Genomic DNA, 19,454 nt, shown 5'->3' on the forward strand with positions numbered 1-19,454 from the left:
TTAAAACAATCACATGATTTATTGGGATCTGAATCATGATTTTTGAACATTTGGAGTTGGAAGTACTAGACACTATTGACTACACATGTTGACAGTGTAGCACTAAACTGGGATGATTCTGGGATCTCACATACAGTAATTTATCTATGTATTCATAAAGGCATTTACTTTGATATTAAGGCATTGGTGTCATCTCATAAGCTTTTGTTTCCCTACAGCCCTCTTGTAGAATATTGCAAGGCACAATCCCATCTCCTCTAGTTTTCAACATACATGGGAGACTTCTACAGGAGAATGCGAGATGCCTTGGACTCCTATGCCAATAGGCAGATGGCACGCATCTCTTTTTCCTGCAGATGTCGTTAGCGTCATCACATTGGATAATGTAGTGCCTAGAAGAGATAAACAAAGTGATGAATATCAGCCACTTCACCCACATCAGAACAAAGAGCTGATGATAGCAAGAGGAAAACACTTAAGAGGAGCTCGACAGGACACTAATCTCATCTTCTGTTGAAGGCAGTACACCATCTCAGGGTCATATTGGATTTACCACTGTTCTGACTTACACACTTATGGTACGTCTACACTACAGCAGCATAACTATGGTTCTTTCGACCTAGCCACATCTACACTGGGGTAAGGTCAACTGTAAGAATCACCATAGTGGGTCAGATCAATGGTCCATATAGTTCAGTAGCCTGTCTCTGACAGCAGCCAGTGCCAGACACTTTAGAGGGAAAGAACAGACCAGGGCAATTTCAAGAGAGCCATCACGTCTTCCAGTCCCACCGTCTGGCATTTAGGGGTTTAGGGACACCCAGAACATGGGACTATATCCCTGACCATCTTGGCTAATAGCCATTGATAGACCTATCCATGAATTTATCTAATTCTTTTTTGACCCCCATTTTACTTTTGGCCTTCACAGCACTCCCTGACAACAAGGTCCACAGGTTGACTATATTATGTGAAGAAATACATCCATTTGTTTGTTTTAAACCTAGCTAGAAAATTCACTCCTCCCTTAGTTGAATCATTGTGATCTACACTTTTGTCTTCTCCAAGTTAGTTTGCTGCAATTTAGCATACCTAAGTGGGATTGTGAAGGCCATATAGAAACTCCACCTTGTACAACATGCTTCAGCCATTATTTAGGGGAAAAACCCACCCACAAGAGAGTGCATCATACCATTTTCTGCTCACTCCACTGGCTGCCTATTTGATTCCGTAAGCACTTCAAGGTTTCTGTGCAAAGGGAAAATACTAGGCGTGTGCCATTTTATTGCTTCTTTGTGATGTACAAAGAGGTTGAATGGGTTTTTGGGCATTTTTTTAAACAGCAAAAATAGTTTGTTTCTTCTGGATGTTTTGTCTACCCTGGAAAACTCCAGACAACTGCAGAACTCACAGGTTTATTATATTAGCGCTACCAAGGAAATTATAGATCAATAATTGCAAGAACTAATAATTATTCCATCTGTTTCAAACACTTTTGTTGTAACATTTAACTTAAAAATTTGGGGAAAAGCACTGTAACAAATTCAACATTGACTATGCCAACGGCTCAGGCTGAGAAAGCTCCTAATGAATGTTTGAGTCATTCAAGAAATCCTCCAATAAAAAAAGGGAAAGGGGGAGGAATTTTTTTTCCCATTTGAAAACACCTTTCAGGACATTTTATATATTATAAAGCAGCAAGAAATCACAAAACCCTTGATATATTTCTGCTTTGCAGATCATCTTTAAGGGCCTAAATGGTCCAGGGATTAGCTATATTGGTAAACACCCCTCTGTTCTCAGCAACTTTGAAGCTATGTTCAAAGCAAAGTTGCAGCTGGTGGAACCCAAGGTGAAGCTTTTGGGTGCAAGCTCACCAAAAGGGATCACAATTAGCTGACCCCTGAGTGTCTTCAGAACCTTTATCCTCAGGCAGGTTGAAAAGCCAATGGGCATAATTTACCATAGAAAAAGCAAAACTGGAAAACAAAAAATAGCAGCTGATGGAAAAGGCAGAAGTAGAAAACTAGAGTCCCGGGATCCTTTATGTAAAACTGGGAAGCATACCAGAAAAGTTACAAAGATGATTTGAGGTCTGGACTGGAAAACATGCTTTACAGTGAGAGACTTAAGGAGCTCAATCTATCTCAGAGAGAAGGATAAGAGGCAACTTGGTCACAGTTTAAGTATCTAACCAACGAGAATATATTCAATACTACAGGGCCCTTTAATTTAATGGAAAAAGGCATAATGAAATCCAATGAGTGAAACTTGATGCTAGAAAATTTCAGCTGAAAAGAATTATAGTTTCTTTTTTCCTACTACAATGTTAAATAAGGAAGAAAAGCCTCCAAACAACAGGATCAAACAGTTCATATGCACAGTCCTTGGGAACAGCACTGTGGGTCTTAACAAAATTAAGAAATTGGATATTATTTTCATTTGGATACTCAAGCCATTACAATTGGATAGGGACTCTCAAAGATGGTATGGCCAGTTGGAGTTTCCATGGATACAAAATCAGGCCCCATAGTTTATCAGATATTTAGTGGAAGAAAAGTTAGGAACTCTTTTGAAGAGCCCTTCCAGAATCAGTAACAGAAAGTGTGGCCATACATGCCTATATTAATATTTTGTTCAGCCAGCTTATCAGAGATCTGTATTTCATGTCTGTTCAAATGCTCATCTTCCTTGAAGACCTGGTCCGTGGGAAGTTTTAAGTTTAAAAACTAACCCATCTGAGCTGACCATAATAAAGCATCTTTTTGTAAAAAATAAGGTAGATGTATTCTCTACACCATTTTACAAATAGTTCAACAATTAGATATTTTTTCATCATTGGGGATTTTATTCATATTTTTAATTTCCACAAATCTTTTGTAGGTCATCTCTAAGTTTCTCTGAAGCATTAAACTCTGCAAGACAACAAAACACAGAGAACGTGGGTCAGTCTAGTGTAGTCTGCTTACTTGATTATGCCAAAGGCCCCAGATAGATGAATCTTTGCCCTTAACACTACTAATTTCTATGGGAGCCCAGTTTTCTTCAGGAATATCCTGCAACTTTCATTTTCTTGCAGAGGGCTTTCACTGCTAATGAGATCTTGACATGGCATGGAGCTAGCTCTCCTCTCAACTGTATAAATGGTTTATTCCAGCGTATTTCATAATTTATGCAAATAGCCTGACACCAACAGAGATGTTAGAGCTTTTAAGGGGTACAAGATCCATTGTGCAAGAGCTTTGGTTAAAGCCACAGATAAAAGCTGAACCCAGTGCTTCTCTAGGCTGAGGTTTGATCTGTGGCTTTGACTAAGACGCAGGGTGTCATGCTGGATCCCCCCCCCCCTTTTTTTTTTTTTTGCCTTAACAGGCAGGGCACTTCTTTAGCTCAACATTTTATCATAGCTAGACTAAAGTATCCATTTCCACGACAGCAAGGGAATTCTTATACTTGCACAGACAAAAAATCATTACTGGTATACACCTTTTGCCCTCATGCTGCTCCACATCCTCTTCAGAATGCAGCAGCTACACTTTTACAGAGGTTTGACTTTCTGTACTCTGCTACCATTTTACTAAGGGTCCCATTCTTAATGGGATTCAGACAGATAGTGCACTTAAATGCATTAGCATTAATGAAAAGTGCCATCTTGACAGCCCTGGAACAAAGTCTTACATTTAATCCCTTGAATTCAGAGAATATTGGCAATGCAAGCTATTCTAGTGTCCCCAAGGTCAGTTTTGAGGTACCATCTCTCAGAGAGGGGAAGTAAATCTTTAGGCCCATTTATTGGTTTCTCTACTGAGATTATTAGTAATGCTAATAATGAAGTAAAAACTCAGCTACCCACCATCTTTCAGAGGGTGCTATTTGTTCCCTTTTCAAACAGAAAAACAAAAATTGCCATGCTGAATCAGATCAGTGGTCCAGCTAAGCCAGTAGGCCATCTCTGACAAAGACCAGTACCCAGACTCTTCAAAGGTACAAGACACCCTACACCAAACAATTATGGTATAAGCCACCACCCACCTCCATTAGTGGTGGTTTTATGCCCTGAAACACAAGGGTTTATAGACCTTATTGAAAAAAAAAATCTAATGTAATGGTGGATTCTCTTAACTACATAAATGTCTCATCATTTTTTGAATCCTGTAAAGCTCTGGACTTCAATTATATCTTGTGACAGTGAGTTCCACAGGTTGATTTTGCCTTGTGGAAGTAACTATTCATTTTCTTCAAGTATAATCTTGTTCTTGTATTATAAGGAAGGGTAAATAAGAGTGCCCAATTTACATGGTCCACCTATAGAGTTCGAAGACCCTGTATCCCATTGTCACATCTTCACAGACCCCCCTCACCTCCTTTAATTGTGGAGTCGGGTACCAGTATAGAAAAAGAGACCATTAGCAGGTCCCTCCTTCCAATTTCACGCCCTTGCCCTCCTCACTTGAAATTCTGTCTTCCACTAAATATCAAGGAAACAAACCACTTGCCATAGTAACATAATCTAGGGAATGACAAGAGTTTGGGAAATTTGCTTGTGAAATAAGGTGCTTAAAAAGTGGGACTGATGCAGCTATTGATTCATATTGATTGCCCAGACTCAGTATACACACTGGGTCTGGTGCCACCCCTGCCACCAAACTGCAGCCACGTAAGTTGGAGAACTTTATTAAAATATATCCAGGAAATAAACAACATTTCTAACAAGAGCCAGGAGAGAATTGAAGTGAGAAAGACATCTGTACAGGGAACGTTGATATAAAGGTTTGTTTACATGCTTTATTTTAAAATGTTTCACAGTTTAGTCATTCTCTACAAAAATATATTTCTGAAACTTTGAATCCTCTATAAAAAAGCTGGTCAGCAGCAGTGAACCCAACAAGCAAAATGTACCTTAGGACAGAGCAAGCACCTCCTATAAGCAGATCAGTGTGACCAGGGCACTCCTGCCTCACCCTGGAATAGAAGGTTTTTGTTCTTTGGGATTAAGCTCCATACTCATTTTGAAGGAAGGCAATTTAAGAAAAAAAACATTTTCCTTCCATCCCTCCAGGCTGCATGAAACCTGGGACAGGGGGCTGTGGATCAGTATAACACACAGAAGAGGGTGCTGTGAAAAGAGAACTTGACATCCTGGTGAGGGGAACATGACTGTGCTTTACTACTGGTATCCATTGTTCTATGAAAAGTCTGATTACAAGAGCCCCTTTATTGATAATGGCCAGCCCCAGGCTAAACAATACTAAGCACAGGCACTATCTGGGATATGACTGGAATAGTTCACCAGCAGCTGGAGAGCTCTTCCTTGGCATTAGGGGAGGATTCAGCTTGATTTTAACTAAAAAAATCTTACATTTGTATCTTCATTATGGCAGCTCTGACCAAACTGGCACTCGCTTTCATTTCCAAATGCAGGTCTATGTGGCACTGGCTCTAATGGAACCAGTATCCTCAAGGCTAATGCTTAGGTCAAGTTTATCAGCATTCAGAACTGCAGCTAGCAGTCCTCACATTTCTAGATATGTATTCCTAGTACACCAATCACCACGGTATCTAGGCACCAAATACAAGAATTAAGAAGCTCAGTATCATTTCAAGTGAAATCATCTTCTCCACTCCTCCCTCAGGGAGATTTTACTGGATAGGTCTTCAGAGATACTTGTGAATAAAAAAAAATGCTGGCTCTTAAGTGTCTTGCACTGCACTCTAGAAGAGACAAGATGAAAGGATTCTGTGTTTGGAAATCCCACACCTGGGAACGCCTTAACCAAAAGTTATCTGCCTTCCTGGATCTTTACATACAAGGCAGTAGTTTCAGCAGCAAGTTGAGAAAATAATAGTTACTGATAGAAAAACCAGTCTAATATAGTATCAGAGGGGTAGCCGTGTTAGTCTGAATCTGTAAAAAGCAACAGAGGGTCCTGTGGCACCTTTGAGACTAACAGAAGTACTGGGAGCATAAGCTTTCGTGGGTAAGAACCTCACTTCTTCAGATGCAAGTCTTGCATCTGAAGAAGTGAGGTTCTTACCCACGAAAGCTTATGCTCCCAGTACTTCTGTTAGTCTCAAAGGTGCCACAGGACCCTCTGTTGCTTTTTACAGTCTAATATAGTAATTACATTTACAATCAGCTCTCTGAATCCTTAAAGGAACCTTTCTTCCTACTTGTCCTGAATGCCTATTAGGAGAGCAGTTTCTAAATTATAGCCTTGTTGAGTTTTTAGATATAAGAGTAGATTAGCAAATCATTGAAGGGAAAGAGAAAATGCTACTTTCACCTCCAATTAATTTTTTTCTGAGCTGCAGGCTTTGCTCAAAGGCTTCTCGTCCTCATGACACATGCCTACCACTAATCCCACCTACTGTGCCCCAGTTCGACCTTCTAAAATCCTGAGCAACCAAGAAGGTATGTGAATTTTAAAACTGAATCAGTCTCATCCGTAACACACAACCCGAGTGCCTGCATCAACCTTAGCAAACAGCCAAATTCATCTTCAAAACCAAAAACCATACAACTCAGAAAAACTAAATCACATCCACTAGTACTAGATAATCATCCAGTCAAAGTGAAAGTCCAAAAGGGAAAAGGGGAAGTTGAAGCACTCATTGCAAATACTCCTTCCTCCCTGGCCTCTTTACCCCAAATAAAAAAGTCACTCCAAGATGTCAGCACTAGTCTACAAAATAAACTAGTACTTGCCAACAGGATTGGAGACTGATTTAAAACTAGAAAAGAATGAGAAAGCCTGAAAACTTGAGAAGTTCTACAGCTTCATTCAGTTCCCTAAACTGTAAACAATTATCTAATTTGATAGTTCCCTCTGCTCCCCACCCAATTTCCAGACTCCCTTCTTCAGAAACAAGGGACAGTCTGTTTCTCAGCCGACAACAAAAAGATCTGCCCCTTCTCCTTCATCAATTATATGCACAGGCTGTTCAGCTTCCACACACCCAGCAAGTACCTGAGCAACAGGAATAAAACATGAATTGTTGTCATCCAAAAGAGTTGTCAGCTTTTAGACCATCTAGAAATACTGAAGCGTGTAAAACCCAAGAAGGGAGCAGAATTACTTTATGTGGGCCCAGGAGGATATAAATAGGAGTAATGTGATTAAATGAAAAAAAAGTAGGATGAATATTAGGAAAATCTTCCTGTCGTGGAGTCTAGTAAGCTGAAGAATCATCTCCCCCAAGACAGCGGCAGATGCACCAAGGGGCATTTAACATTGGACTAAGCCCTAAAGAGAACAATCCTCCCTGGCCTTGGGGGATGGACTAATTGGGAACTACATCTCTTCCTGCTCCAATTTTTAGGATTCTAGTATAACATTTCTCTTGTGGATAAACTGCATTAGCAGCATGTGAGATAAAGGCATGTACAGGACCAGCAGTAGCAACTTCACAATGCTTTAACTTTTGCTGCCTCCCAGTACAAATTTCCTACACTTCTGCATTCCCTCCTTCCCTCCCTCAGCTGGGCACAGATTCCAGGGACTCTCCTAAATCTTCATGACCATCTCAGGAGACAGTACATCTGAGTGGTTTACTTTAATCCTCCCCAAATCTTTTATGAATCAGTTTGTTGGTAGTCTCAGATTCATTCTTGCTCTTGTGCTCATGCCCAGCACTAACATTACAAGAGCAAAACTTCACACTGTCAATTTGCAGCAACCCTGGGTATGCCTGTGCTCAGAGGCACCTGGGTCAGGATGAACAAGGCAGTGCACAGCACTGGGCATGGGCTCTCTTTTTCCTGCAATGCAGTACACCAGATCATATGCCTAACTTCTCTTCATCTTACTAGTCCTGCTTGAACACTCCCCATCACTTGTGCTTCCTGAGACTGCACGTCACTAGTGAAAATCTGCATCAAGTTTGGTATTGGAGACAATGGGAGGCCTCCCTGTTCAGCCAGCTCCTGTTCTGCTGCATTCAAGCCCATGAGAGTGCCTTTCTGTGAAACATAACAGAGGCAGGGTCATGGGACACTACATGTTAAACTAAATTTCAAAAGGGAGGCAAGGTCACTGCTCCTGCCGCAGACAAGGAAAGATTCACCAAGAGATTAAAACTAAATGGGTTATAAAATATCTGTTGAAAGGCAAGAGCTAATGTTTGCCAGTAATGAAATGCATTCTCCTGTCCTGTGTGAACAGGAAACAGTCTCAGTGGGGTGTTAGAAAAGGTCCTAGCAGGGAGCTCTCCCCCTACTTTTTCTGCTGCCAGAGGAGAAGGGAGAGAGAAGATGCTATTGGTCAGCGGGGATTTCTCTGTCTGGGTCCTGTTTGCTCGTCTCTCCTGGGGAAGGGGTACGTGGTGCAGAGTGAGACACAGAGGGCATCCCGTGAGCTACAATCCCCTCCACAACCGCTGGCTCCGGCAGCCCAGGGGCTGCTACTCCCACTACTCCTGGAGGAAACCTGAAACCAACAGAAAACACGTGGAGATTACATGCCTGTCTAAGGAAGAGCACTACAAAGGGAAAGGACAACAAAGCTGTGTCCTCACCCACATGTTCTGAATTGGCTATCGCAGCTCAGAAGAAATGCAAGTCATGATGCTGCACTGAGCAAAGGTCTCCAAACAAAACTGCCCTGAGCTAGGACTACAGTAAATGTTGTCAGGACTGAATGGGCCCAGTTATGTGTTGATCCAAATGGCACCTATTCCCAGACAGCTACCAGCTCGGGGATTAAGGGCAGAGATGGCCGCAGGGTCACACTAAACACACCAAAAATTTTGAGACATATCTTGTCTTTACTAGAGAGAACAGAATGCCTGACACCCCATTCACACACCCTGAATGGCTAGAAATTGTCAATATATACAAGAGGTTGCAATTCTCTAAGGGGAACATGCTACTGGATACACCTCCCTGGGCTGTGATAGGAAGAGATTAGCAACTTCTAAGCAAAATTTTCCTTTCTTCCCATTATCCCTGACTATTTCTTGGGGGGGGAGGGAGGGAGGGGAAAGAGGTAGTGATTCCCCCCTTGGAACTGAGCAGGCATTACCAACATCAACAATCCTCATAGCGTCCATGTTACTGATGGGGAAACAAATACAAAAGTGAAGCAACCTTGCCCAAGATCACACAGTGAATCTGTGGCAGAAAAAATAGAACCCCAGAGACCTGTTTATAGTCTCTTGTCCAATCCACTGGACCATGATGCCTCTCATTTACAGTCCAATCGTGGTATGAAGGAAAGAGTGCTGTATGCAGACAATAATTCCATGCTGGGGTGCAGAACTTCATTCCCAGGAGGCAGATCCCTTTTCATGGACCCACCAGTGTACCACATACCAAGGGGTTTCTCTAGCACTTAGCCTTTCAAAATCCTTGCAAGAGAACTGGTGCCCAGAAGGTTCATTAACTGATCAGGAGAATCCTGAATTCCCAGAGCTGGTACAGACTATCACTCTAATTTCAGACATGGAAGCTTAGTGCTTATGGACCAGCTAAAGAAGCGAGGCTGACAGATTTCTGAAGAAAACCTACCTCCATTCAACTTGTAATAAGAGATATGCTGCTAGATAAGAGCAATTCTCAGAAGCCCAAAGAAAGGGCTCTACCCAGGATGCTGGGGTCTTTATGTAAAAGATAAGCACATGTGTCAGTGACCTGCACATTAAGCAGGAGCTCAGAGGGCCTGCTTCTCTCACCTGTAAGCCACAGCTCCATTGAGTTCTGGGTGAACAGCTGCAGGATCAATACTTGGCCACTGAGCAGCTAACAGCAAATACTCCTTATTAACACAGTTCCTCAAAGTATCAGGTATGTGACCTGTGGTGACACCAAGAAGGGCAGAGGATAGCAGGAGACAAATAGGAAGTGAAGATGCCCAAATATTTCCACATGAAAGCAGCAAGGAAGGGACCCAACAGCCCCTCCCACCTCAGTACCATAGGACAGAGGTGGGGAGAGATCTAAATCAAGATCCTACACACACAGAGTCTCAGAGGAATACTCAATGAATTGATGGTCCCTCCTCATCCCTGGGATCTCAGGGAAGGGCTGGCTCCTTGTGTTGCAATTGCCAGTCCCCACCTTTCACAGGAAACACTGGACACAAACATCCCCAAGAGAAAATGGGTGCACAATGCAGCCATCGGTGAAACCATTCCATGGGGGAGGAATGAGATGTCAGATCCCCAGAGGGAAGGGGAATAGGACATCAGTACTGATCATATACAACTTGGGACAGAAAGAGTGAAGAATCTCTCTCCAGCATTAGCTATGAGACCCTCATAAGTCAAAGACAACCAGTGACTTGTATTCCAGCTCCAGAAATGAGTCAGTGAGCACCATCCCAGCAGACCTAGCTTTAACAAAACAGTCAGCAGTTACTGCTCCATAGTCCTGACTCAGGAAACCCATAAACAACTCCCATCCCCACAGCAGCTGCAAAGCACCAGGGCAGACCTGGCCTCCCCAGTTACCTGTGATAGCTCTGCGGATCTCTTTAGCTGCATCTTCCCTGGACTCAATGGAAGCCTGTTCACTGTACCAGGCTGTGTGAGGGGTGCAGATCACATTGGGAGCATCTTTTAGGGGCCCCTGAGCAAAGCTGTGATGGAAAAACAAACATGTGGTTTCTGCTGGAAAGCGAAATTCCCTTTCTGTCCTCCCAGGTGTAACCATGCCCCAACTGAAACCAGAGAATTATCCAGTGCAGCAGAGCCATAGGATGGCAGCGAGTATGTGGCTTCGGTGTTACCTGAAGGGTTCAGACTCGTGCACATCAAGTGCTGTTCCTCTGATTCTCCCCTCCTTCAAGGCTTGTGCCAAGGCCTTCTCATCTACTAGCCCCCCACGGGCTGTATTCACCAGAAAGCAGCCATGGCGCATCTGGAGAGGGGGGGAAAAAATGTGTTTGAGAATTCCTGCCTTCCCGTGGAGTCTGGAGGAGACTTCTCAAAAAGAGCAGGAACCTAGCTCCCCATCTTGGTGTCCCTAGCCTCTGTTAGCCAGAAGCTGGGAATAGGCGACAGGGATGGATCACTTGATGATTACCTGTTCTGTTCATTCCTTCTGGGGCACCTGGCACTGCCCACTGTCGGAAGACAGGATACTGGGGCTAGATGGACCATTGGTCTGACCCAGTCTGGCCGTTCTTATGTAACCTGAAAAGCTTAGGAGAAGTCTAAGAGCCAATTCGGGAGAAGAAAACTTGCCAGTTGGGTCTACAGAACTAACTTCTAACACAGGAAGGGGGAAAAGGAGCTCATAGGTTTCCCACCCTAAAGACACGTACTTCTTTTAGCGGAGTACATCAGTGCAAACAAGATTCACAATTGCAGAAAACTGGACTGATTTATTCAGGAGGTTCTCAATCCCAAGAAAGCATTGAAAGGCATCAGCAGAATGGCAGGAGGAGAGACTAAGACCAGCTTAGCATGGAGTGCTATGGGTTGGGATCGAGGGGCCATTATCAGAGCTGTGTGAACGCACTTCCACAGCCTCGGACCTAATCACTCCTGGCTCTACCAAACATTATCAGTTACTCATTTTAAATGTAATTTGAAACTAATAACCTAAAACATGCTTTATAAATGAAATTATTCAGAGAGTGTCAATCCTCCTCTTCTCCTAAGAACAAATTTTGCACAGCACAAAGCCCAGGCACCCTGATGCACCCACTCCCAGCCTCCAAAGGCAGCAGGAGCCACACATCAGAGGTAGCAGGATTCACATGCTATCAGCCTCTGTGGAAGCAGCAGTTTGTGTTCATTCATTTCCCAAGTACTTTGTGGGGAAACCAAGCTTCTGGCTGCACCTGTTTAATAGTGAAGTCATTGATGAGGTGATGATTATGTTCATTCAGACTGCAGTGCAATGTGATGCAATCACTGTGCATTAGCAAGTCCTGCAGAGTTCCTATTCGCTGTAACCCCAGGGATCGCTCCACGCCATCTGGTAGATACGGATCATAGAAAATCACGTTGAAGCCAAAGGGCTTGGCTCTCAGGGCCACTGCCTGCCCAACTCGGCCTTCAAAAGGAGAAAACATACCTACGTCAAGCAAAACGCAACACAAGCACAAAACAAAGCTGATAGGGGACCGGAGTATGGATAAGAGTCATTCCTAGGACTCAAGGGTTCTATAGCCCTTCAGGGAAATGACAAAGCAGAGACTGGTCATTTATATGGTTCTATGTTGCTCCCATGATGAAAATTAGCCCTCACCCATGCTACGGCGGCCAACAGCACTCAGCCCATTGGAGAAACATAACCAGGTCTGCACCTTGATCCACAGGCCCAACATACAGACTGGGGAACAGGTTACCTGACTACAAGTGCTTCAGGAACAATCTGATATCAGAAACACACAGAAAGCTCCCAACACCATGGCTAGCATACACAGTGATGGAACTACCACCGGAAGGGACCATCTGAAGCTTACAGGTTTTTTGATCACTGGAGCATGAGAAAAGAAGAGTTCTTACTACCGTGACTGTTGCCCAGCTTCTGGGGGCAGGAGCATTGCACTCTAGGGCACGGGTGGTATAAATTAGAAGTCTGATATTTATTGACGTTAGCTAGAATGTTTCACTGGTTAGCAGCCACTGAGAGATCATCTATTCCTGAGGCTGAGAGAGACACCAACATTCCCAAAAGCTTTCAGAGCTCCCTTTTCAGCCTAACAGTCACCTTTTCTTACCAAGGCCAATGATGCCCAAGGTCTCACCACGGATACGCACGGCACCTCCAGCCACCTCTCGAATTTGCTCCATGCTTGAGGCTCGGTTTCCTTCCCGCATAGCCTGATGAAGCCAAGTAACCCGGCGATACAGGTTCAAGATGTGACATAGGGTAGAGTCAGCAGTCTCCTCCACAGAGGAGGAGGGGATGTTGCACACTGCAATGCCTAGAAAGAGGAAGTACAAATGAGATTCCCAGCACCGCCTATAGCACCTCTGCTGCAAACTCTACTCATACAACATGATGGCTAGAAGACAGCAACAGTCCTGGAGCATGGGACTAAGGTAGCACACGGCACCAACCCGAGCATCCAAGTTTCAGAATCCAGCCTTGTATTGAGATGGAGAAGTTCCTCGCAGTCTTTTAACCTCCAGGAAAGTTTCCTAAGTTGCCTTGCTTCTAAAGGACCTTTAGACTGCACCACCACCACTGCCAGAAATGTGGCAAAATCAGAGAGCTGAGCTGTACAAATAGCACAGGAAGTAGCGTCTAGAATGTCCATGGCCAAGGATGCAACCCAGAGCTGTTCCTGAGGAATTTACTAGCAGACTGTAGGAGCAGAGATGGCTGAACTCTTCCAGACCTCATGCACCAGATGCTCAAGGCCAAGCTGAAAACACAGGCTTCCCCAGCAGCTGCAACCACAAGGTAACTAAGTCATTAAACACACAGTGGGAACCCATAGGAATCCTTCTCAAAATCCATTTGCGATTAAATTTGAAACAATGGTTACTAAAGTTACCACTACCAACTGTTCTGTACAGCAACACAGAAACTCAAAATACCGTAGACAAGAACGATCAATTAAGTTCTAATGCTAAGGGAGTTAAGGTCCTGAAAGATTCTTTGCTGCCAGGAAGCAGGGAAATGTTAAAGGACTGTAGAGAACCCTAGATATATTCTGAGTAATCCACCACAAGGAGGGATTTGATGCAGTGGCCTTCTTGGAATGATAGTTGGCTAAACTGCTAGATACTGGCTTCTATTAGGTCTCCCTGGCTTGAGAGGACTTTTAGGATCCCAAGGAAGGGCCAGCATCTCCAGAGAATTTTTCAGCAAACAAAATCCTTTAAGTAGCCAGGAAAAGAAAATCATGCCCAATGGGATGAAATTGCTTCTTCCCCAAAACTTAACCCTAGAATCTAGGAATTTAGTTGGAAAAGGAAGCTTTTCTGGAGCCTTAGCCCACAGTATTTTGCCTTGACAAACATAAAAGGACCTAAAAAGTCACAACAGTAGCCCAACAGCTAACTAAGGACCAGGAAAGAAACCCAGGACGGAAGTGAAAGCACAAATGATTCAGCATTGTACACACCTGTTGATTGAGCCTGTAATATAGAATAGAGATCCAAAAAATTCATTTGGATCCCTACACACGCAGTTGGAACAGCAATGACTACACTCACTCAATCCCAAATATCTGACACTTTTACTCCACCCATTCCTTATGCAGTGCTCAGCCAGAATTTAGTTGCATAAAAAGTCTATTGGAAAGGCAAGTAGTGATTATTAAACATTTGAACTGAACTTGTCCAATAAGAAGTCAGTTCTTTCCTTGTGGTTTTTGTATTTGTAGTAAAGACCTAACTGAATCTAAACAGGTGCAAGACCTATTCATCTGTAAGTGTAGTATCCAAAGATTATATTTAGCCTTCCTTGTATCCAAAACTCAGGGATCTTCATGATCCCTATATCTGAATGACCTGAAACCTTAATTCTCTTCTCAGGCCAGCTGCCCTTTAACCTTTGAGTTCAAACATTCTATCTAGTATCTAAAGAAGCCCCAGCCTAAAGGGCTCTCTCTGAAATTCTTTTATGTGGGTGTTGACCAGCATGGGTATTGTCTCTCGCGGGAAAAGAAATATATGTTAAAATCTCCTATAGATCCACTTTTAACCCCAAAACAGACATACTGTGGTCATCATACCTAATTCTGCAGCTGACTTGATGTCCACATTGTCATAGCCACTGCCAATACGCACAATGACCCGGAGGGCTTTGAACTTCTCCAGGTCCTGGCGGGACAAGGTGATAGTGTGGTACATCAAAGCTCCCACAGCCTCATTCAGCACCTACAAACACAAACAGAAAGCATACCAGCCTGAGAACCATTCCCTACTCCTGCAGCTCCATAATGGCACAGAGCTAGTCAGCTCCATCCCCATAAAGGCTCATTTAGTCTCCCTACCTTCTCATGGATTTCCTGAGTTGACTGAGCATCACAGAAAGCCACTGTAGCAACATCCTTCAGGATTGGCATTTCCACAGTGCAATCCCTCCCATCTAGGAGTGCAACCAGTGGTCGGGCAGGCATTGGGCCATTCACAATAGGAGGCCGTATACCTACAGACAAAGACAACAGTGATCAGCTGTGCAGGAAAGAGGAACAAGTGAATTCTGGAGCCCATAATTAACATCAGCAAGGGGGTATACATAAGTCAGCACTGATCCAGTAGGGGCACAAGAAGCTACACTTCCACAATATAAAAAAGATTAAGGAAGAAAATGGTCAGTGGCGAGGTGAAAGGGTCCCCAAACTCATAAGAAATGATGAAAATGAAGCCAGACTAGAAATATCCATGCCTCTGGTCTGAAGAGGACACAGCAGAAAGTTTTGAGTGAGGGCCCAGAATGAGCAGCCTCACCAGAAACAAGGTTCAAAGCATTGTATTAATACAGTAACTCCTCGCTTAACATTGTAGTTATGTTCCTGAAAAATGCGACTTTAAGCGAAACAATGTGAAGCGAATCCAATTTCCTCATAAGAATTAATGTAAATAGGCGGGGTTAGGTTCCAGGGAAATTTTTTTCACCAGACAAAAGACTATATAAGTTTTAATTGTTTATGTTTTAAACAATTTAATACTGCACACAGCAATGATGATTGTGAAGCTTGGTTGAGGTGGTGAAGTCAGAGGGTGGAATATTTCCCAGGGAGTGCCTTACCGCTAAATGAGAAACTAGCACTCGGCTGAGCCCTCAATAGTTAACACATTGTGAGGCTACATTAACAACACTCTACAAGGCAGCACAAATGGAGGGATGAGAGACAGCATGGCAGACAGAGAGAGAGAGAGAGTGAGTGAGTGACATTGCCCCTTTAAGTACACTGACCTCACTCTAAGAACATTGCCTTTTTAAGTAGATCAGCAAGTTGAGACAGCAGCTGCTGCCAGCAAGCTCCCTCCATCCTGAGCCCTGTCGTATTGTCGTTCCCTCCCCACCCCTCCGCTCTATGGAGATGGGGTAAGTGGGGGGCAAGAGCAGGGGGGACACCCTGACATTGCCCCCCTCAGCCCCCCGCACAGCAAGCAGGAGGCTCCCGGGAGCAGCTCCAAGGCAGAGGACAGGAACAGCACACGGCAGTGGGGGAGGGACAACTGAACTGCCGGCAATTGCTAGCCTGCTGGGCGGCTGCCACACAGGGAATTTAGGGGAGCGGGGAGCTGACAGGGGGGCTGCCGGTCCACCCGGGTTCCAAGCCCCCACCAGCTAGCTCCAACAGGCTGCTCTTTCTGCAAGCAATGGACAAAGCAGGCGGCTGCCAAACAATGTTATAAGGGAGCATTACGCAACTTTAAATGAGCCATGTTCTCTAATTGATCAGCAATGTAACAATGAAACTACATTCACTGGGACGACTTTAAGTGAGGAGTTACTGTAGTGCTGAATGAGAAAAAACATGCACACACAAGTGTAACAAGGGTCTCAATATTGTTACAGAATTCTCTTCCCAGAAATTGTCCTCAATTCATGTTATATAACAGGAAAGGACTCCTACCGATATGGTGGCCACCATATTCTGGATTAAGGAAATAAAAGATGAGGTCAACCAACATCAGGTTAACAGCAGCATCTGTTCTTCACAATTCCTTATGTCCCTAGCTGCTCATTCTGCTTTCCCTCCTAGACCCTGGCTTGAAAGATACCCCCTTTTTAGAGGGCTCCTAATAGGCACTTCCTGCCTCATATTAGCAAAGACAGGAAGCATCTATTGAGAGCCAGAAGTGTGCAACCAGAGGGCTCTACGGAACTGTTCCCTGCAGATGGAAGGAAAAGAAAATGGATAAGCAGCTGGCAACTTTATTTCAACTTTTTTTAAAGATATTTCAGTTCATTATCCAACGTTAGCCAACTCTCCCAGAGATCAATCTTAGTGTTTGAATCACTACTAGGGAGGATTGCTGTGCCAAGGGCGAAGAAGTGTTTCCTGCAGCAAGGAGGCAGGGCAATAATCACCCTAGAAAACTTTCTCTACCTCAAGATCTCTCTCCAAGGAGAACTATGCCTGATCCCTAGCTTGCACTCCTAATACAACAGAGGATTTAGATATTGTTTCATAATAGTCACAGCCTCCACAGTCTCAGCTGAATCTCACTGTGAAAATTTCTATTACATCTTCTAAAGCCTTTCAAAAAACTTCATTCACTGAAACAAGAACAAAAAAACGGGGCATCTTCTGGGAGATGAAAAGTGATGGGGTTTAAAGATGTCCCAAATTATCTTAATCCTAATCCTCTGGCTCTCTAGGCTGTGGCCTGAACAGAAAAGAAGTGAAAGCAGAGCACCTAGTTTCACTAGAGAGTCATTCCAGTTGCCCCTGCCCGTAGGAACTGAGTTTCAGGTTTACGCATCTCACCCAAACACCCTTTTCCAGAAACAGAGCAGTCTCCGGAACCTCAAGGCTCTAGGGATAGAGGGTTACCTTCACAAATCCGGTCCAGCCTCTGACGCTTCACTTTGTGTCTGTCCATGAGACAAGCCAAGACTGACCTGAGCAGCCCTGAGGGGAGCCTCTGCACAGGATACTTGGCTCAGATTCCCTGAGCAATGCTGAAAAGAGACGGAGTGCGAGATCACGGTTATTCCTGAACTCCGTGCCCACGCCACACACACCGGTGGCCGAACCCCCGCTCGCCCCTCCGAGGCAGCTGGATTCGGAGACGGAAAAAACCCTGGGCCCCTCCCCCACCCGATCCGGCCGAGCAAATCGCGCACTGCCCGGGCGTCAGCACCGGGCGGGGGATCCCCCAGGACGGGCCGCGGCTCCTCGCCTCCCCGGCTCCAGCCCCCCTGCGGCCGGACTCCGCGCGCCAGCGGGGTCTGCGCTCAGGGAACCTGAGGGGCTTCACCAGACGGACGCGCAGCGGCGGCAGGCCCCAGCCCTCCCCCGCAGGCCGCCCCTCCCTGCCCGGGCGGGGAACAGCGAGGCCTGCGGCGTCATAGCCGGCGGAGACTCGCTCCTCCCCACAGCCCACACTCACCGCCGGGCCCCAGCTCCCGACTCCCAGTAGGAAGCGGAAGGGCCGGGCCGAGTCCGCGGCGAGCGAGGCCCCAGGCTCCCGTCCCTGGGCAGCGCCCCGTCCGGCCCGGAGCGGAACGGACCGCGCAGCCATAGAGACGCAATGCAGAGCGCCGCTCACTTCCGGTTCCTCTCTGCGAAAACAACATCCGTTTCCCGCTCCGGCCGATCCCGCCGCGAGCGCCCCGGGGAAGCGGACAGACCTGCGGGGCCGCGCCCATGTTTGATCCCAGCGCACGGTCGGCGTGGAGCGGCTGCAGGAATCAGGCCGCTCCGGGTCCGCGGCCGCTGGGGGCGGGGACGGGGCAGGAACCCCCAGCCAGGAGTCAGCGCCCTTCCCTCCGTTACACGCATTTCACTGAAGCAACTTTTCACTTTTTCCTTTAAAAATTTCATCCTGGCCAGGGCCGCTGTCCTCTCCAGAGCCCCAGCGGTGCTGATGCCTAAGCCGCCTTCTCCGTGGGTGTGCACGCTCCCGCCTGGGCGGGGGGGGGGGGGGGTTGCTCTGCAGTTTCCAGAGTGTATATGCAACCCCTAGTTCTCTTCAATCAGATTCAGATCCAGGTCACTAAAGTCCTGATGGAAAAAAGTCCTCTGGCTGGCCAGATGCCAGCTTTGGTTCCTTGCCTCATCTTCCTCTTCCTCACTCAGCACTTGGCCATAGCTGCTGATAGGACTGCAGGGGGCTGAAGGGGCTTGTGGGTTGCAAGCCAAGAACCATGATGGAGCACTGCCTTCCTCAGACTTGTCTAAGAAACAGAGGCCTCCTCCTGAGAACTGCTTCTGTCAAACAAACAAGAAAGATTAGGAACCTAGAACAGAGCCCTTCCTTCCAACAGTGCTAGCAAGGAGGATGAATGTGCCAGTGTTGTGAGATTTCCCTAGCATAGCACCAGGAATGGCTCCCTGCCTGCAGTACCAGCTCCAGCCCCTAATTTCTCTGCTTCCTGGACTGATCTGGAACAGGAGCAGTCTGCAAGGTGTGCAGTTACATGGCCCTGACAATTTTCCCTCTTCCCAGTCTGCAGTGATAGCACAGATACAGATTTACATAAAGCCTGCAGCCCCTCTCTTCATCCTCACCTGTTGGGAGCAACTTCTATACACAGAAGAGGACCAGCCATTTACACAGGACACAGAATTTCATCTGCAGTTACCTGTCTAGGCTGAACATTACAAGGATACAAACCCTTCTGACTAGACCATGACACTTGTTTACCTTTCATGGTATATTCAACAGCCTAAAACTGTGTTTTTCTTTTGACTTTTTTTCTAACATTAAGTGTCAAGTCCTACCTTTTTACTTAGGGGAATTTTGGCATATTTTTTCTTAGGGCCTAGCAGATTCTCCATCATTGCAGTCTTTACGTCAAGACTGGATATCTTTCCAAGATGCTATAGCTCAAACAGAAATTCTGGGCTTAATGCATTTATTGGGTGAAG

General features: G+C 45.4%; 2 protein-coding genes across 12 annotated transcripts in view; both read right to left on the reverse strand.

The window, feature by feature from the left end:
• On the reverse strand, positions 1–18,190 carry LOC128842571 (C-terminal-binding protein 2). Of its 7 annotated transcripts, XM_054038682.1 has the most exons (11): positions 17,974–18,104; positions 17,415–17,542; positions 14,898–15,052; positions 14,637–14,781; positions 12,669–12,875; positions 11,784–11,998; positions 10,725–10,855; positions 10,447–10,574; positions 9,670–9,790; positions 8,218–8,426; positions 309–392 (listed from the first exon to the last, which is right to left on the reverse strand). In XM_054038682.1, exons 2-10 carry the CDS (start codon positions 17,461–17,463, stop codon positions 8,255–8,257), a joined length of 1,323 nt encoding a protein of 440 aa, XP_053894657.1. In that variant the 5' UTR covers positions 17,464–17,542; positions 17,974–18,104; the 3' UTR covers positions 309–392; positions 8,218–8,254. The 7 variants fall into 7 exon arrangements, with proteins under 7 accessions (XP_053894655.1, XP_053894652.1, XP_053894654.1 ...); XM_054038680.1 differs by lacking the exons at positions 8,218–8,426; positions 17,974–18,104 and adding an exon at positions 18,133–18,190 and having other exon boundaries at positions 1–392; XM_054038677.1 differs by lacking the exon at positions 8,218–8,426 and having other exon boundaries at positions 1–392; positions 17,974–18,061.
• The window catches only part of FAM53C (family with sequence similarity 53 member C), a 13,825-nt gene continuing 11,835 nt past the window's right edge, over positions 17,465–19,454 (reverse strand). For all 5 annotated transcript variants that reach the window (XM_054038687.1, XM_054038686.1, XM_054038688.1 and 2 more), the window contains exons 4-5: positions 18,215–18,794; positions 17,465–17,542 (exon numbers count right to left, since the gene is read on the reverse strand). In XM_054038687.1, the coding sequence (XP_053894662.1) occupies positions 18,546–18,794 (249 nt within the window). In that variant the 3' untranslated portion in view covers positions 17,465–17,542; positions 18,215–18,545. The remainder of the gene's footprint in view (positions 17,543–18,214; positions 18,795–19,454) is intronic.

The sequence above is a fragment of the Malaclemys terrapin genome, chromosome 8 (assembly GCF_027887155.1).
Source record: "Malaclemys terrapin pileata isolate rMalTer1 chromosome 8, rMalTer1.hap1, whole genome shotgun sequence".
NCBI classification, from domain to species: domain Eukaryota; kingdom Metazoa; phylum Chordata; order Testudines; family Emydidae; genus Malaclemys; species Malaclemys terrapin.

Coding starts and splice junctions, on each gene's coding strand:
- LOC128842571 (XM_054038680.1), bottom strand. CDS start 17,463: ATGGACAGACACAAAGTGAAGCGTCAGAGGCTGGACCGGATTTGTGAA. Junction 11,999..12,668: donor CTTGGGCATCATTGGCCTTG/GTAAGAAAAGGT, acceptor CTCCTTTTGAAG/GCCGAGTTGGGCAGGCAGTG. Junction 9,791..10,446: donor GATCCGCAGAGCTATCACAG/GTAACTGGGGAG, acceptor GTGTCACCACAG/GTCACATACCTGATACTTTG.